This window comes from Cervus elaphus, chromosome 32, assembly GCF_910594005.1.
Source record: "Cervus elaphus chromosome 32, mCerEla1.1, whole genome shotgun sequence".
Taxonomy (NCBI): Eukaryota; Metazoa; Chordata; class Mammalia; order Artiodactyla; family Cervidae; genus Cervus; species Cervus elaphus.
Window position 1 is genome coordinate 27,240,830 of NC_057846.1, and position 18,292 is coordinate 27,259,121.

General features: G+C 42.1%; 1 protein-coding gene across 4 annotated transcripts in view; it reads left to right on the top strand.

Annotated features, from left to right (window-relative positions):
* MTUS1 (microtubule associated scaffold protein 1) overlaps positions 1–18,292 on the top strand; it is a 181,370-nt gene that overhangs the window by 68,238 nt on the left and 94,840 nt on the right. For 3 of the 4 annotated variants that reach the window (XM_043893909.1, XM_043893908.1, XM_043893910.1), the window contains one exon: positions 1,729–1,924. In XM_043893909.1, the coding sequence (XP_043749844.1) occupies positions 1,729–1,924 (196 nt within the window). Of the gene's footprint in view, positions 1–1,728; positions 1,925–13,759; positions 13,880–18,292 lie in introns of those variants that run through there. The other variant, XM_043893912.1, reaches the window with a different exon arrangement.

The following is an 18,292-nucleotide window of genomic DNA, read 5'->3' on the forward strand; positions in this document are numbered from 1 at the left end:
TGGCCAAGCCTAGAGTCTAGTGCAGCGGGTAGTAGAATGTAAACAAAAATGGGCTGTCAGGTTCTCAGTTGGGGGTGTGTATGGACTGCTATGTTGGTGGCGGTGATGGGGAGAGAGATCCAGGAAGGAAGGCTTCTAGTGGGGAGAGCACATGGGTCACCAGCTGAAGCTTAAAGATCGAGGATGAGATGGAAGGGTACTCTGGGTGGAAGGAGTAACATGTACAAAGAGGAAGGCGCATTGTCATGTGGGGCTTGCAGGGTAATGAGGATGTCTGGAGCTGGGAATGCAGAAACACAGGCAGTAAGGAACCAGTGAAGAGGAGGGCAGGAACACCACAACCCAGAGGCCATTTTCAGAAGAGCTGACTTTATCTAGGAGACCGAGGGAAGCCTCCTGACCCAGTTTGGACTTTAGAAGAGATGGCCTGAGCAGTGGAGTGGGAGGCGATTTGGAGACAGGGGAGACCAGAACTTGGTTCCAGGCATCCCAGAAATGAGGGAGCCTGTGCTCAGGCAGACCAACAGGGGCTACATCTGTCAGCATTATAGCATTTAACATCAAAACTAAGACGTTTCTAGAATATACATTCATTTGAAATAAAGATAAATCCATTGTGTGTTAATACAACATTTTAAAAACTAGCCACATTTTCCAAAACAAAAATACTGAATGAGGAGACTGGCACTGTTCTACATTTTTGATTCTAAATTCAATGCTAATTTAAATTTGATTCTACATTCTAAATTTAATGTCTGACTTAAATGAAGGTGGTTGGGTTATGCCTCTGCCTGCTGTGTTCTTGTGTGTGGTTGGACCAGTAATACAGAAACACACAGAAGTTAAGAAAGGAGACTTCTAAAGATAGCTTTCACTGTGTAAGTCAGGTGTCTGGGCACGTGGTGGTGAATATGAGAAGAGCTAAGTTTTGAGATGGGTGGGTAAAATTCACCTGATTTTTAGAAACTGCTTCATGTTCTTCGACTGTGAAATGGAGTATGGTGAAGGCATCCCTGAAGGGTTATTAGGATCATGAATTGATATGTACATTTTGAACTTACTTTTCATTTTAAGAGGGCTGTATGTTGATTAGTAAAAACAACAATAATATGATTATTGTCAACATTATTGGGTCAAGGCACCTGAAGTATGCTAAGTGAGGCAGATGAAGAAAGAAATTAAATATGTGGGGAACTCGGGAGAGAGTGCCAACTTGGACATGAGGACTTGGTGGTGATTCAAAGAGTTGACAAGGTCATCTGGGGAGAGTATATGGTGAGAAAGGTTCCAGGGCCAAGTTTAGGGCCCTTGAGATGACCAGCATTTAAAGGCAGAGAAGAACAGAACCCAGAGAAGGAATAACCAGACAGATAGAAGGGAAACCAGGAAAGAGTTCTGTGGGAGAAACCAGTGAAAGGTGGCATCATGGGTGTTGGAGACCATAGAGAGGAAGTCTAGGAAAAGGACTGAAAGCTACAGCCTGAATTCAACTTGTGGCACCAGTGACCTTGGGCACAGTTTTCCTGAAGGGATCCAAGGCAGATCACGGTGAGTCAAAGAGTGAACTATCAAGAGTTGAAATGTCTTCATAGTAAAAATGAAACATATCCATCAGGCATATCTGTTTAGACAGAAATTGTTTCTTTCTCATACCTACCACCACAGGAAGTGGTGGTGTGGAAGTCGAAGTCATGACCTGGACTGACGTCTTCCCTCGTCTTCCCACAGGATTCCGCTTCCAAACCTGCAGGCGTCTCAGGTGGGAAACCAGCTACACCCAACTCCTCCATTCTGAGGAAAACTCCTGGTCTGAAAGCCAAAGTGGGGCCTTCTGTTTCCTGTTTGAGGCGGAATAGCGACAGCAGAAATCTTGCCTCCGATCGGGCCGTGTCTCCCCAGAGGATCAGGCGTGTGTCCAGTTCTGGTAAGAGTCAAATAATTCAGCTGTGCTTTAGAGCAGCTCATAAATTATTCAAATTTAAATTGGTCCCATCAGGAAGCACAGAGACAGGTTTTGGTTCTAGAACTCCTAGTGCATTGTGTCTCTAAACCATTTAGTCTTTTGTGGTCCAGCATCTTGCACAGGGAAGGTAGAAAAAGAAGTCTGAGACACAGCTCTGATCCTTGAGCAACGCTGAAGGCTTGCTGGGGAGAGAGATACGTATAAACCGACATAAAAGCTCTCCAGAAGCAGGCATGTCTCCATAAACAAGCAGGCCCTGGTCATACAGGAATCAGTTCACTTTCAGATGTTTTACAGACAGTTAAGTGCTTAATAATACTTGTGTGATATACTCCTTTCATCATGTGCCCTCATCAAAAATGAAGTGACTAGTGTTTTTCTTGAATTTTACTGACAGGTGTATTATAAAATGTTCAAGGAGGAATGTCCCTGTTGGTCCAATGGCTAAGACTCCACGCTCCCAATGCAGGGTGTTGGGGTTTGATCCCTGGTCAGGGAACTAGATTCCACATGCCACAACTAAGACCTGATGCAGTCAAATAAATACGTTAAAAATCTTCAGGGATATGAAGATGACTACAGAGTTACATTTTTTTATAAAATTTGAGAGCTTCCAGAGTAGCTCTTAAATGTCTTCCTAAGTTTGGCTGAGGTTAGCATTTCTCTGTGTTACAAAATCAGAACAGGAAGTGGGGAAGGCAGCCCCTTTCACAGGGACTAAGACAAGAAGCCTGCTGGCCATTCCAGTTGACTGAGAGCACTCTGCAGGGGCCACCCCTCATTTTAGCAGGTACAGCACCGAGCAAATGAAAGGCACGTCAGATAGATTTAGAAGTGAGTTCCCTTATAAAAATAGTGACTGCTGTTGAATGGTCTAGGGGAGAAGGTGCCTCAAAGTTTCTGTGTCCTCAGACGTGAGAACATTCTGCAGAAACTTAACAAAACCAGTGAAATCCCCAGGGATCGCTTTACCTGTCTACACTTTAGTATTTTGAGGTTTTATTTTCCAGTCCTATTATGAAGCTGTTATGTGAGAAGCTTATATAACATGCAGACAGGTTATAAGGGTGATTTATTTAGGTCCAGGCCCAAATAAATCAGGGCTTGTGCATCCAGATCTTGAGGGTTGTTGTGAGGAGCAAACCCAGGAGGAGGAGGAAGGGGGTTTTGCATACATTTCCATTTCTACCCCCAGAGGAACTCTGGGAGAACAACAGCAAGAGGTGCTCAAGATGTTGGGAGAAGCAATAAACCTTACTCTGGACGTTACCGCAGTCTGGGGAGTCGGGCAGAAGTGAGATCAAAGCTTTGGTCCTTACTGCTGCTGCCGTCCAAGGCTCACAGATTTGCAGCTGGGAAGCCCCTTTCCTGCTCAGGCATCAGGGGCCCCTGTGGCCTGGCGGCTGGGAGGGCCGTGGCCGCTGGCAGCCGGGCCTGTTGCGAGGAACGCTACCTTACGACAAGGCCGTGGCTCCAGGGAGCTGCCTGAGCTGGTCATGTACCTTCCCCCGACTTCTGTGAAGTGAGAGGGTGTGAGACTGTCAGGCTTTTGCAGTCCTCATCTTTCTAGGGACAGTTTGGAGCTCACCTGATTTTCTGAGTAGTGGCTGCTTATAGTGTAATTCTAGCGCATGGTGCTCAAATCCCAGAAAACCTGAAGCACATGCATTTCTACAAATTAGGCCAGTACCCAGAACATATTGTAAAAGATGAGATTCTTTTATATAGGTGATCCCACCACGGAGTGACATATTTTTGAAGTCCCTTTACTGTATGCTACAGAATGCCATGCCTTAAAGAGAGAAAAGTAGGTCTGCCTAGTCTTCATGAAAATACAGGAAATTTCTTGAGCTTTTATTAACCTGTGTACATAAGCTTAATAACTAAGTTATGCATTCAGAGTTTTCAATCCAAGTTAAAAACTCAATTAGGCAAAAACTGAATCTCTTGCTTGGTAATTTTCCATATATAAATGCAAAAAAAAAAAAAATGACTGTAGCCAGAAATTTTGTGGGTTTGCATTTGAGTTGAACAGTTGGAAGATTAACTTGGTGATGCTATGTTTAAAATGTGTTTATTTTTTAATAAAATTAATAGCAACTATAACTTGTTTGCACGCTCACAGTAAATTGAGAGGTGTTTGTCGTGGAGAACAGGAAACTTAATCATCACAGAGTTAGAACAGAAAATCAAGAAGCAAAAACAATATGCCTTTGGATCATTGAGAGCATGTTGCCATTTACCGTACAATGAAGTGTTTGTGTCTTCGAAAATTGAAACCAAATGGACATCCTCTGTGCTCAAAGTTACTCTCCTGAAAGGTAACCAGCAAGAATGTTCCAGCCCACTTGGGGTTTTCAATAAATCCTTTCAGAGAACTAAGTAGAAAGCCAGACCTGGAGCTGTGAAATAGCCATTTTCTTGAAGCTATAAAATGAGTATGAGGAAGACTTGTGATTAAACCCAGTGGAACTTTTCCATTTCACTTGTCAAAACTTGGGAATTGTAACGTACAGCATGAGAACGGCTGTTAACTCTGCTATGCATTAATATATAGGAAAGTTGTTAAGAGAATAAATCCTGAGAGTAAGTCTCCTAACAAGAAAAAAGTTTTTTAATTGTATCTATATGAGATGATGTTAACTAAACTTATTGCGGTAATCACAATCCATGTAAATCAGACTATTATGCTGCACACTTTAAACTTATATGGTGATATATGTCAATCATATCTCATTAGAACTAGAAATAAAAGAGTAACTTAAATCTGAAAGTTTATGTGAAACCAGATTAGTGATTATAACAAAACATATGCAAGTTATCTTTGCTTCTTTGGAGTATGTATGTGTTTTAGCCACTCAAATAAGATGACATAAGCAAGGAAAAATATTTCTAATAATAATCATAATGCCAATAGTAGCAGCTCACACTTGTTAACATGCTTACCAGGTTCCAGGTTTTGTCTTTATCGTCTCACCTATAAATTCCTTTACTCCTCACAATAGGTCTGCGAGGCTTATCTGTATTTTACAGAAGAAACCATCCCACTGAGGTTGAATCATTTGTCCAGGTTGTGCAGCTAGAAAGTCACACTGACCAGTAACAGGGCTCAGAATCCATGCGCTTCACCTTCACGTTATCAATCTAAAGAAGCACTTTCAAATTAACCATGAGTCTTGGAAAAATTCTTAGGCTCAGCTGAATACATTAGAAACTGTGGCATGTCTCTTGTCTTCACAGTCTGTACCAATTTACTGTGATGTAAATGGTTTTACGTGGGCATTGCAGATTAATGCTGTTGAATAAAACAACTGCTTAGGAAATACCTTGAGATTCTGAGTGCCTTCAGAAACTGCCTGCTACCCTCTTTCAGAGGTAATACCAATTCTTGCCTGGTTTTAGATTATAAATGTGTGTGTTCCTTCATACCCACTTGTAATTGCCCTGAAGGGGCCAGCCTGAGGTAGGCAGGATGACAGAAATAAAGCAGGGTATGCCCCTGCTGTGGGGCGCCTTTAAAACTACCTGGCGAGGATAAGAGCGTGTTCCTACAGCAACCACAGAGCAGCTCAAAGGGATCTGTAAGCGGTGTGCAGAAGGCCCGTAAGTGCTTTAGGATTTGGAGGATAAGACGGATGTTCAGGGACCTGTCTGATCATACCAGAGTTTGCAGAAAGGCCTCATGAAGGAAATGGTTCTCTTTCTCCAGAAGAAAACTAAAGACCATTTCAAAAGGGTAAACCTTTGTGTTCATTTCATCTAATGTGAGTTAGTAAAATAAATTCCTTTCAGACCAGGAGTACATCCCAAACCTGTCATGACTTGCCTACCCTTCTAGGTTTCCTTTCTTTCCCACTCAGTTGTTTTTGTAAACTGGCTTCTTGTTGATTTAGTGCTAGAGTGATTTTTAAAATTGTTTCAGTTTACTTCTGTACTGTTTCGGCCTTTTCAAGGCAACAGTTTTAGAGAGATAGCAATCAAAATTACGAGAAAAGTAGTCATGCTTGCAGAAGTACTAAAAGCCAGAAAAGATCATCTAATAACCATTCTAAAAGCAAACTTGAATATGTTGCTTATAGAGATGTTGTTTATTTGTATGTAATTAAACCACTCACTCACTCACTCACATTTTAAAGAATGTATCTCAAGGTTTTTCTCCATAAAAAAATAATAATAGTGGTTTTTCTCCATAAAGAAATAATAATAGTAGTTGTTACCCATAAAAAAAAAAAAATAATAGTAGTAGTAAGGTGTTTGAGTGCCAACTGTTCTAAGTTTTCTAAATGTATAATTTAGATTATAATTTATAAATGTGTAATTTAATTTTCACAACTCATGATGTATACATACTATGATTATTCCCATCCTGCAAATGAGGATTTTGAGATTTGGAAAGTTTAAGCAGTTTACTTGAATTGACATGGCTAATAATTGGTGGAGACAGGAAACAGGCCTGGGAGTCCCCAGGTCTGTGCTCCTGCCCCTGGGTACACGCAGGCATTCAATAAGCCTCTGAGTGCCTGCTTGTGCTGGGAACTCCTCTAAGCACCGGGCATGAAGAGGTGCACGGAAGAGGCAAATCTTTTCCTTTGTGGAGCTTAAATTCTAGTCAGAAAACCAAGCAGTGGATAAAATGTTGTGTGTGTAAAATGATAACGGCTAAGGAGGGAATCAGAGCAGGTTAGGGAGTCAGGTCTTTAAATAAGGTGACATATTTGAGCAGACACCTGGGGGAGGAGGAGGGAACTATCTGGTTATCAGCTGGAGACAACACAAGTGAGAAGATCAAGGCAGTGGGGGTCGAGTCTGAGAACCAGGCAGCTGTCCTCAGGGTGTGTGTGTGTGTGAGTGAGTGAGTGTGTGTGTGTGTGAGTATGAGTTTGAGGGACTGGGGATGAGGCCAACCAAGGAGGGCCTTGCAGACACCTCAGAGACAGTGTCTTCTCTCTTCTTCTTTAGTCACATCATCACTGTGAATTCTTGATCGTTCCACACCATTCTCACTTGGCAAGTAATTCTGGGGAGGATTGCTTCACGCAGTGACTCATACACCATGCAGTCTGTCTTATTTGTCCATTCAAGAAATGTTTGGCGTGCCTGCTCTGTGCTGGGCAGTCTGCTAGATTCGGAGCATATAAACATGACTTATGTGCCCTATTGATGAACTGCCTAGTTGGAGGGTGAGGTGGGAAGGGGTTATGGAAAGTCGTTTGAATGCCACCTCTTCCTTCTTCACACCCAGCCGAACTGCCCTGTTTTCTGTGATAACCTGCATTTATTGCACTGGGCTATAATTATTTTCTTCCATCTCTGTGTCACCCACAAGGATACAGTCCAGATTCTAGTTATTTTTATCCTTTCCAGCCCACAGCACAGTGTACCTATTGCACAACAGGTGTTCAAATTATGTTATCTGGCTTGACTTGCATGGAAACTTGTATGAGGTACCATGTGTTCACCACTAACTTAGCCAGAGGGAAGACTGGAGAAGGGTAGTGACATTGAGCTGGCCTTGGAATGTGCCCCTGGGCGGGTTTCGAGGCATGGGAGGTTGCCGGGATTCCCAGGGGTGCAAATGTAGCTTTATGAGGGACCTGGGGTGTTTGGGGAACATAAAAGGCAGGGGTTAGCATGCTTTGAGCAGGCCGTGTGTTGGGGTAAGTGATGAGTGAGCCCCAAGAAAGGTCAAGGCAGATCAGTCCTAATAGTTCAGGCACAGACTTGTAAGAGTCACCCTGGTATTTGGGAGTAGAGAGCAGAGTGAAAATAATAAAAATGTTTTTGCAGGAAGTGGGTTCTGGTAAGCCCCACTGGCGGTGAATGATCCAAGTGTCTGCCCAGCTTTCTTGTCTGTGGCCTTGGGGTGCAATAGGGACTAGAGCAGCGAGAAGAGGCTGTCAGAAAGGAAATGACGGGAGACTTCCCTGGTGGTCTGGGGGTTGAGATTCCATGCTTCCACTGCAGGGCTGCAGGTTCGATCCCTAGCTGGGATCGAAGATCTTGCCTGCTTTGTGGTATGGCCAGAAAAAAAGTGTGTATGTGTGTGTGTGTGTTTGAGGGTTAAGACATTAAAAATGTAAGGAGGGTGGAGAAGCTGTAGGGAAAGAGCTGCTACAGAGATGAAGGACGGGATGAGTGACAGCCGGGCAGGGGGAGCATCGTGTGTCCAGTGCACAGGCAGGTTTGTCTCTGAAACAGAGCCGGAGATGCAGAGTGTGCAGATACAGATCCACTTAGAGAGTAAAAGGTCGAGGGGTTAAGAGTGGACATTCAGAGCCCCAGCTGTGGAGAATGGGTAGCTTTGTCTTTCAGATTTTCTGTCTCATTTTTGTGAGGGCAAGTGATTTCTTTCAGGGGAGCTTGTGCAGATTTTATTGATTGGTTTATTTTTGTAGGCTTAGAAAGGGTAGCAGATTGAGAGAGTGTTCCGTCCTGAGTCCCTGTGACCTCAGTGTTGAAAGTATAGCTCTGCTTGCAGACGTTGGTTTTCAATGAGCCAGGAGGCTCCCTGCTGTGGCCTCGGCTCTAATTAGGAATTGTCTTGTGAGTAACGGTGAGATCACTCATGACCAGGGCAGTACATTTGCTGGTGAACACGTGAAGACCCTTGTTCATCTTTGTGGTGCCTGGAAAGCCACACAACATTTCTAAGCCTTTGACTTACTACACCCTTAGCTATGGGGCGTGTGTTTCCAGGCCCATGACTCAGGAAGTTATTTTGGTTTAGTCTCCACCTGAAGCAGCAGGCATCTTGTGAACACACTTGCAGGAACAGGTACTGACAGTATCACCATAAACACTACGCTTCTGTGTAATTGGAGTCATCATGAGAACCTTGTTTGTGGGATGTTCTTTTTTCTCTGTCAAACCACTGCCCTCTTCAGACTTGCTGTTTTTGTTGTGACTCACGTGTACTTCCTTGACTTTATCTTTTGAGTTTACTCTTAGTTGAGTCCAACTCTTTGCAACCCCATAGACTGCAGCACTCCAGGCTTCCCTGTCCATCACCAACTCCAGGAGCTTGCACAAACTCGTGGCCATAGAGTTGGTGATGCCATCCAACCATCTCATCCTCTGTTGTCCCCTCCTCCTCCTGTCTTCAATCTTTCCCAGCATCAGGGTCTTTTCCAATGAGTCAGTTTTTCCCATCAGGTGGCCAACGTATTGGAGCTTCAGCTTCAGCATCAGTCCTTCCAATGAATATTCAGGACTGATTTCCTTTAGGATTGACTGCCTTGATCTCCTTGCAGTCCAAGGGACACTCAAGAGTCTTCTCCAACACCACAGTTCAAAAGCATCCGTTCTTCAACCCTCAACTTTCTTTATAGTCTAACACTCACGTCCATACATGACTACTGGAAAAACCATAGCTTTGACTAGACAAATTTGTAGGCAAAGTAATGTCTCTACTTTTTAATATGCTAAGTTTGTCATAGCTTTTCTTCCAAGGAGCAAGTGTCTTTTACTTTCATGGCTGCAGTCCCCATCTGCAGTGATTTTGCAGCCCAAGAAAATAAAGTCTGTCCCTCTTTCCATTGTTTCCTCATCTATTTGGCATGAAGTGATGGGACTGGATGCCATGATCTTTGTTTTTTGAAAGTTGAGTTTTAAGCCAACTTTTTCACTTTCATCAAGAGGTTTTTTAGTTCTTCCTCTTTCTGCCGTAAGGGTGGTGTTTCCTGCATATATGAGGTTATTGATATTTCTTCTGGCAACCTTGGTCCCAACTTGTGCTTCATCCAGTCCAGCATTTCACATGATATACTCTGCATATAAGTTAAATAATAGGCTGACAATATACAGCCTTGACATACTCCTTTCCCAATTTGGAACCAGTCCATTGTTTCATGTCTGGTTCTAACTGTTGCTTCTTGACCTTCATACAGATTTCTCAGGAGGCAGGTAAGGTGGTCTGGTATTCCCATCTCTTTAAGAATTTTCTAGTTTGTTGTGATCCACACAGTCAAAGGCTATTTCTTTGCACTGATCACTTAGAAAGGCTTTCTTGTTATCTCTCCTTGCTATTCTTTGGATTGTTGCATTCAGATGGATATATCTTTCTTTTTCTCGTTTGCCTTTTGCTTCTCTTCTTTTCTCAGCTATTTGTAAGGCCTCCTCAGACAACCATTTTGCCTTTTTGCATTTCTTTTTTGGGGGGATGGTTTTGATCACATCCTCCTGTACAGTGTCACGAAGCTCTGTCCATAGTTCTTCAGGCACTCTGTCTATCAGATCTAATCCCTTGAATCTATTTGTCACTTCCACTGTATAATTGTAAGGGATTCAATTTAGGTCATACCTGAATGGTCTACTCTTGAATTGAAGTAAATAGGGGTGGTTGTACAGAGGACAGTTTCTTTTACCCTACTAGTATAATATTGCCTTAGCTAATTCAAGAATGTAGAATACTAAAGTCATATTTTACAATATATAAATGTAGAATGCTTCTGAAATTCTGGATTTTGGTAGGCAGTTTGTGGCTTAGATGGTAAAGAATCTGCCTGCAATACAGGAGACCCAGGTTCGATCCCTGGGTTTGGAAGATCCCCTGTAGAAGGAAATGGCTACCCACTCCAGTATGCTTGCCTGGAGAATTCCATGGACAGAGAAGCCTGACAGTCTACAGTCCATGGCGTCACAAATACTCAGACAGACTGAATGACTCACACTTGCACTTTACTTGTTCCCTTGGCAGAGAGTTTGAAAGTGTACACTGTGCAACTCTTACTCCAGAGCCTGGAATGGGTAAGACATGATTCTTGGGCTCAAGGTATCAGGATGGGGCAATGGCAATTCATCCTTCATCACATCTATCCTTATAGTACTATTAAAAAAAAGAGAGAGAGCTCTAGGGATTTCAGAAGGGTATAACTTTACAAATACCAAGTTTGTTGAAATTCTTTCTTGCAGTAATAATATAGGTAATTCTCTAATATAATGGAGGTATACTTTTACATACATAAGAGTCTTGGGTTAGTGTTGATGCTCTCTCCTTTTTAGTTTTTGCCACTGAAATCCCAGAATTAAAAACAAGAAGGATGTATATGAATTCAAGCATTTTTTAATACTTGGCTGGTATACTAGGAAGTATAAATAAATGGGAAGCTAGCGTTCAGAGTATAGAATGTAAAGGTTGTGGGCAGTCAGTACAGAATGTGTGGACCAATTGAAGAAGGCGATTGAATTGGTGCATTGTGTTGGTGTTTAGTGAAAGTCGCTCAGTCTGACTTTTTGCGATCCCATGGACTATACAGTCCTTGGAATTCTCCAAGCCAGAATACTGGAGTGGGTAGCCTTTCCCTTCTGCCCCTTCTCCAGGAGATCTTCCCAACCCAAGAATCGAACCCAGGTCTCCCACATTGCGGGTGGATTCTTTACCAGCTGAGCCACAGGGGAAGCCCAAGAATACTGGGGTGGGTAGCCTATCCCTTCTCCAGGGGATCTTCCTGACCCAGGAATCGAACCCGGGGCTCCTGCGTTACAGGCGGATTCTTTACCAACTGAGCTATCAGGGAAGCATTGGTGTTTAAGCAGTCAGCAAAGATAAGGGGTTTGGACAGAGCCCAGGTCCGTCAAGGTCAAGAAAGGAACATGGCGGGCATTGTCCCAAGCAAGGTAAACCTTACTCTGCCCCATTGTATCATGAATTTGACCAGTTATTAATGCTTTGAATATCACATCGGGTTTCCAATGCCCGCTTCCAAGCAGGCTATTTAAGAAGTACATAGCCCTTTAGAAGTGGGAAGGAAGTGTACGTGTTGGTTGCTCGGTCGTGTTCCGTTCTTTGTGACCCTGTGGACTGTAGTCCGCCAGTTGCCTCTGTCCATGGAATTCTCCAGGCAAGAATACTGGAGTGGGTTGCCATTTCCTTCTCCAGGGGATCTTCCTGACACAGGAATTGAACCCAGGTCTCTTGCATGGCAGGCAGATTCTTTAATGTCCGAACCACCAGGGAAAGTTGGTAATAACCCCCAAACCTAACAGTCAGTAGGCACTTACTTGATTTAAATTCTTTTTCATTTTAAAAGGTGTGGTGCCTATTTTGGTAGACTTTTGAAGTTTTTATATATTCTTTTTAAGAAATGACTTAAAATGACTGTGTTGTAGCCTAAATGTGTTGTGATTTGTTTCTTCAGACTTCTTTGAACATCACATTGTTTCCAGTGTTTTTCAGTGGGTTAAACAACTCTACACTGAAGGCCTTTGTATATTAGTACTTATGCTGGTCAGATAAATTACTTAGATACATTCCTCTAGGTGGAATCAGAGGGTGTGGGCATTTGTAAGACTTTTGATACAGGTTGCAAGTTGCCTTTTAGAAACAACATGCATGTCTGTGCTCCTACTCTGACTATGTAAGGGTTTATCCCAGCACCCTAGCCAATATATGTTTTTAAATTTTCTTTAATTGAAGTGTAGTTGCTATACAATATTATGTAAGTTACAGGTGTATAATGAGTCATAATTCTTAAAGGTTATACTCCATTTATAGTTATTATGAAATATTGGCTATATTCCCCTTGTTGACAAATCTTGCCAGATGTTGACTCTTTAGGAAAGTAAAATATCTTATTTTAATTGGCATATGTTTGGCACTCAAATATTTGTCAGATGAATGTAGATACAAGGGGCAAAGTGCTCAGAAATTGAAGTGAATACAAGGTCAAAATGCACCCTCTGTGAAGTTACATTCTGGTAGGAGAGACAGGGCCTTCATAAGTAAAATATAAAGGATGTTTGACAACCTCCAGTACTAAAGAGAGAACAAATACTAATGTGGAATAGGGGGAATGTGAAATGTTGGGGTTTGTGGGGGTGGGAGAGAGAGGGACAGAGAGTGTGGGTGGGGGATGGAGCCGTGGCTTTTGTGTAACGGCCTGGGGACCCAGGTAGGTGAACATCTGGAAGAAAACCGTAGCCTAAAATTTTAGATCCATGATACACCTGAGAACCAGTCAGTCTTGTCAGGCAATAGCACACTTTGAGTGCTTTAGATCAATCAGACCTTCCCAGACTGCACAGTTCAGTTCAGTTCAGTTGCTCAGTCGTGTCTGATACTTTGTGACACCATGGGCTGCAGCAGGCCAGGCTACCCTGTCCATCACCAGCTCCCAGGGCCTCCCCGTGAGAGGGAACAGTGAGTGGGGAGGCCCTGAGGCAGTGTTTAACTAACAGTTCCAGGAGTAGCAAGGAATGAGATAAGGAAATGAGGAGATGAAGTTTGAAGATGAAGGAGATGAAGTTCAGCTAGGAGATGAAGTTTGACAGGTGGTAGAGAGCCACATCACATAGTCTTGAAAATCATAAGGACTTTGGCTTTTAACCTAAGTGACTGTGATTTTTTTTTAAATTTTATTTTATATTGGAGTGTAGCTGATTAACAGTGTTGTGATAGCTTCAGGTGGACCACAAGGAGACACAGCCACACACACACGTGTATCCATTCTCCCCCAAACTCCCCTCCGGTCCAGGCTGGCACACCACGCTGAGCAGCGTTCCTTGTGCTCTGCGGTAGGTCCTTGTTGTTTACCCATTTTAAATACCAGAGTGTGTGCATGTCCGTCTCAAAGTCCCTAACTATCCCTTTTGCCCATCCTTCCGAAGTGACTTAAACAGGATCATTTTGACAGCTGTGTAGAGAATGAATGAGTGAGGGCCACATCAGAAAGCTCACTGTGGAGGTTTCCCTGTAATCATGGCAGGAGACTGTGGCTTACACAGGGTATGAGGGGTTGGATAGGGTTTTAGAGGGATCCGGATTCTAGATATATGTGTTAAAAATAAAGCCAGTGGCGTTTACTGATAGAATGAGGGGCAAGAGCAAAAGAGAGGAGTCAGACATGACTCTCAGTATTCTGGTCTGTGCAGTGGCAGGATGCTGAGATGGGAAAGCAGGAAGGAGACACATGCTGGGAGGTGAGTATCAGGATCTCAGTTGTACAGACATCACGTTGAGATGAATATTAGATACGTGAGTGAAGGTGCAGGGTAGAAAGGCGGACTGATGTCTAGAGCATGAAGGAGAAGTCTGGTCAAGGGAGATTCGTTTGAGATTCACCAACAGGTAGATGGTGTTTAAAGCCACCAAACTGGATAAGAGCACAAGAACAGGTCAAGGGCCCTTTAGGGAACTCCATGGTGTATGTGCAGAGTACCTCTGGGGTCCTCCTGGCTTTAAAGGGCTGGAGAGAGGAGAAGGAATCACAGTAACAAGCAGGAAGGAACAGCCAGGAGGGGAGGAGGGAGGTCAGTGCAAAGTGGTGTTCTGGAGGCCAGGTTAAAAAAAGCCTTTCAAGGAGAAAGGAATCAACTGCACCAAATGCTGTTGACAGGAAGGAGCATGTGGTAGTTAAGACAAAAATTGTTTTAAACCAGCAGTATTGTGTTTATTTAACAGGAAGCCAGAGGCAGGCAGTTCCTGGATCGGTGATTGGGTATTGTCACCTCTTCTGTCCTTCCACTCGTCCTGCTTCCGCACGTTGCTTTTGTCAGGGACTTTTCAGTTAAAGTATGGTCGCTGAGGGTTCCAAGGGTGAGTCCTGCTGCTGCTGGGCAGAGGCTGGGAGCCGTGGGCTGAGCGGAGGCCGGCCTTTCTCCTGACATGCCTGCCTACCTTTATCAGGAAGGAGAAGTCCTACTGAGCACCTTGCCCCCTGGCACTCTTAGCTTTAAGTCTTATTGGCACCAACCGGATCACATGGTTACCCGTAACGTGAAGAAAGGTTAGGAGCACAAGTGTTTGGCTTTTTGAAGCTTTCCATAAGATGAGCAATGGAAATGGAGATTAGGAGTGCCAGTTGGGGAGACAGAGAGGTTAAACGCGATGAGGTTAAATTGAAAAAAATAAAACAAGAGTTGTCCTATTTTAATTTATTCTTATTTAGATCTTTTGCTATCTTGTACTGTTTTGGGGCATACGATGCTTTGTTACTGACTTGATATTGTCTGTCATCCTTTGGCTTGTGTTTCACTGTATGACTTTATTTTGCATACAACAATTTAGAAAAATTTCCTTTTTTAATAGTCACATACATCTTGTAATTTTTCATGTTTTTATGGTTCACAACTGAAAGAAGATCTATAATTATTATGGTTAATTTGTATGGTTTTAGTTTCCTTTTTAATCCAATTTTATAAATATTTGTGGTGTATGATGAGAACTAGTAGCTGATATTTATATGCCACTTACTATGTGCCAGTTGCTTTTCTAAGCCCTTAAAATATAAACTCATCTAAATGTCCCAAGCACCTATGATATGAGTCCACTATAATCACCCACATTCTTTTATGTGTGAGGACACGGCACAGAGAAGTTAAGGATAAGCACATGTGTGGCAGAGCTGGGCTTAAACCTAGGCAGGGAAAGATTGAGGGCAAAAGGAGAAGGGAGTGTCAGAGGTGAGATGTTTACATAGCTTCACAGACTCATGGACATGAATTTGAGCAGACTCCGGGAGATAATGGAGGACAACAGAGCCTGGAGTGCCACAGTCCATGGGCTCGCAAAGTTGAACACAACCTAACTACTGAACAAGTCTGGCTGCAGACTGTTGACTTTTAACTGCTACACCATGCTGCTTCTCCCATTTTAATTATTTTTTAATTCAGATATGTTAATACCACAAATAGGTGTCTTCACTGATGTGAAATGTCTGCACTATCTTATTCTAAATTTTTGTATTTCTGAGATTGACACACCAGTTTATTAATCTGTCAATATGTTTTTGCCATTACTAGACTGTTTTTACTCTTTGATACTGTAATGAACTAGTAACAAATTCCTTCTAAGGCTTTAAACTTTAAAAAATTGTAGTAAAACAAATACTATGGAAAATTTACCATTTTAACAACTTCAGTGTACAGCTTGGTGGTAGGAAGTCACCTACCACCCACCCACCCATCTCATCTCATCACCCACCACCATCCCATCTCCAGAGCTTTTCCTCTTCTGCACCTGAAACTCTGTCCAGTAAACACCAACTTCCCATCCTCCCCTTCCCTCAGTCCCAGCAACCCTCATTGTGTTTTCTCTCTGAATTTGACTGCTCTATGCACCTCGTATAAGACGAGTCATGCAATATTTGTCTTTTTAGAACTAGCTTATTTCACTTAGCTTAAGGTCTTTAGGTCCATCCATGTTGTAGCCTGTGTCATAATTTCCTCCCTGTTTAAAGGCTGAATAAATATTTCATTGTAATTGTGTATATGCCATATTTTCTTTATCTGGGCATCCACTGATGGACACTTGAATTGCTTCCACCTTTTGGCTATTGTGAATAATGTTACCTGGTGTACTGGTATCTGTTGAAGGTCCTGCTTTCAGTTCTTTTGGGTGAATACCCAGAAGCTGAATTGCTGAATCATAAAGTAGTTCTATTTTTAATGTTTTTGAGAAACCCTAAATCCCATTTTCAACAGCAGCTGTACCATTTTACTGTCCTAACACCAGTGCACAGAGTTCTAATTTCCTCACATTTTTACTGACAATTACTTTCAGTCTTGTTTTTATCATAGCCATACGAATAGATGTGAAGGGGTATCTTATTGTAGTTTTGATTTGCATTTCCCTAATGACTAATGATGGTGAGCAATTTCTCATGTGCTTCTTGGCCACTGCATATCTTCTTTGGAGCAAGTTCTATCCAAGTTCTTTGCCCATTTTCAAATCAGTTCTGTTGTCGTTGCTGTTGAGTTACAATCCTCATTTTTATGTTCTAAAAATTTTTGATTATTCTTCCTTATTCTAGTTAAACTGTTCTTTAAAAAATTCTCCCAGTTTCCTCTTTAAAAATAATCACATATGATTTACCTAGGAATAACAGTCAATACATCAATTCAGAGAAGAATGAACGTGTATGTCCCACTTATTCAGATCTTTGATGCCACTCATTTTTGTAATTTTTCATCATACTAACACTGTTTGACATGTTTCTTCATAGGAATAGTATGTGTGTCCATGTCTGTGTATGTAATTGCTTTTTATTGCTAAAGCAAAGAATCTTTTCCTTTTTTCTTCTGGTACATCAGAAAGCTGTTGATTGCTGTACATTATTTTGTAAGCAGCTTATCAGGTCTATTTAAATAATTTTTAGACAATATCATCAAAGCAAAAGTTTTAAATATATGCATTAGTGTCAATGAGAGAATTTGATCATTCTGGGTTGATAGTGAGTCTGTGGATTGACAGTTTGACATATGTATGATTTTTCCCCCATAACTGATGGTTAATTCTTTATTCCTTTGGGTAGCCTTACTTTAGTTTCATGATAATAATTCCTAGTAATAGAGAATTACTCCAAAGCTCACTTCCTCTTTATAGTAGTATTTAAAGAGCCCAAGTTACAATTACAGCTGTAAATACATTCTCTCTTTTTTTTTTTGTATTTTAACTATCTATGTTGTATATTTGGCGTTTTCTCTTCCTGGCTCTAGTAGTTAATGGCCCTTGCATTCCTCAATAATAATTATACTTTCTATAGTAATTTATATTTTAAATTGCACATATTAATAGGTGGCGTATATATCCAGACTGACCTCAGTGATCTCCTTTTCATTGTCTAGTTAAAATCCCCATTGCCTCTAGCCCTGGCAAGTGCACTAGCTTCCTAACTGTTCCCCTGATTTTAAACTTTTCCCTTCCATCAGCTCTTCACAGGACTGCCCCGGGATCAAGTTCTGATGTAAGAGCTCAGAAAGCTGCAGAGCACCCCCTCCCCCTGCTTCACACCCCACCCCCCATAATTAAGGTCTAAAGTTCTTAGCCTGGCATTAATGCCATCTTAAACTTTAAGCTACTTAATGCCAACTGCAAACTGCCCACCACTCCAACCTTGTTCTGTTTTTCTTCCCCATGAAGCCTGTGTTCCTGCTTAGCAGAGGAAATCACAGAACCAAACATTTTCATACAATGAGATGGAATGTATTCTCCAGAAGTTAATCATTTTTCTTGAGAACGCTTGGTAGTGATTTCTCTAGAAAGATGTCTCCAGCACCCTCTCCATCTGCAGTTACCTTGCCTTGTGTAAGCAAGTACTAAATACTTGTGTAACACAACCCCTTGTGTGAATCAACTGTCTAAATTTTTGTTAAGATTATCCGTGTCTTCTAATATAGGGACTACAGTAGCCAAGTTTTTTTTTTTTTGTCAGCTAATTTGGTCAACATCTTCAAAGCCCGTAAATTTCACCAAATGTAAAGAACAGCAAGTCATTTTTTCAGTGTGGAACAGTCTTGTGAGAAATATATTAAAGCTGGATTTATTCTTGTCTCATTGACCATTCAGAGGTGAGAACATGCTTCAACTGGCAGATGTTTCTGTGGCTTTGGAAA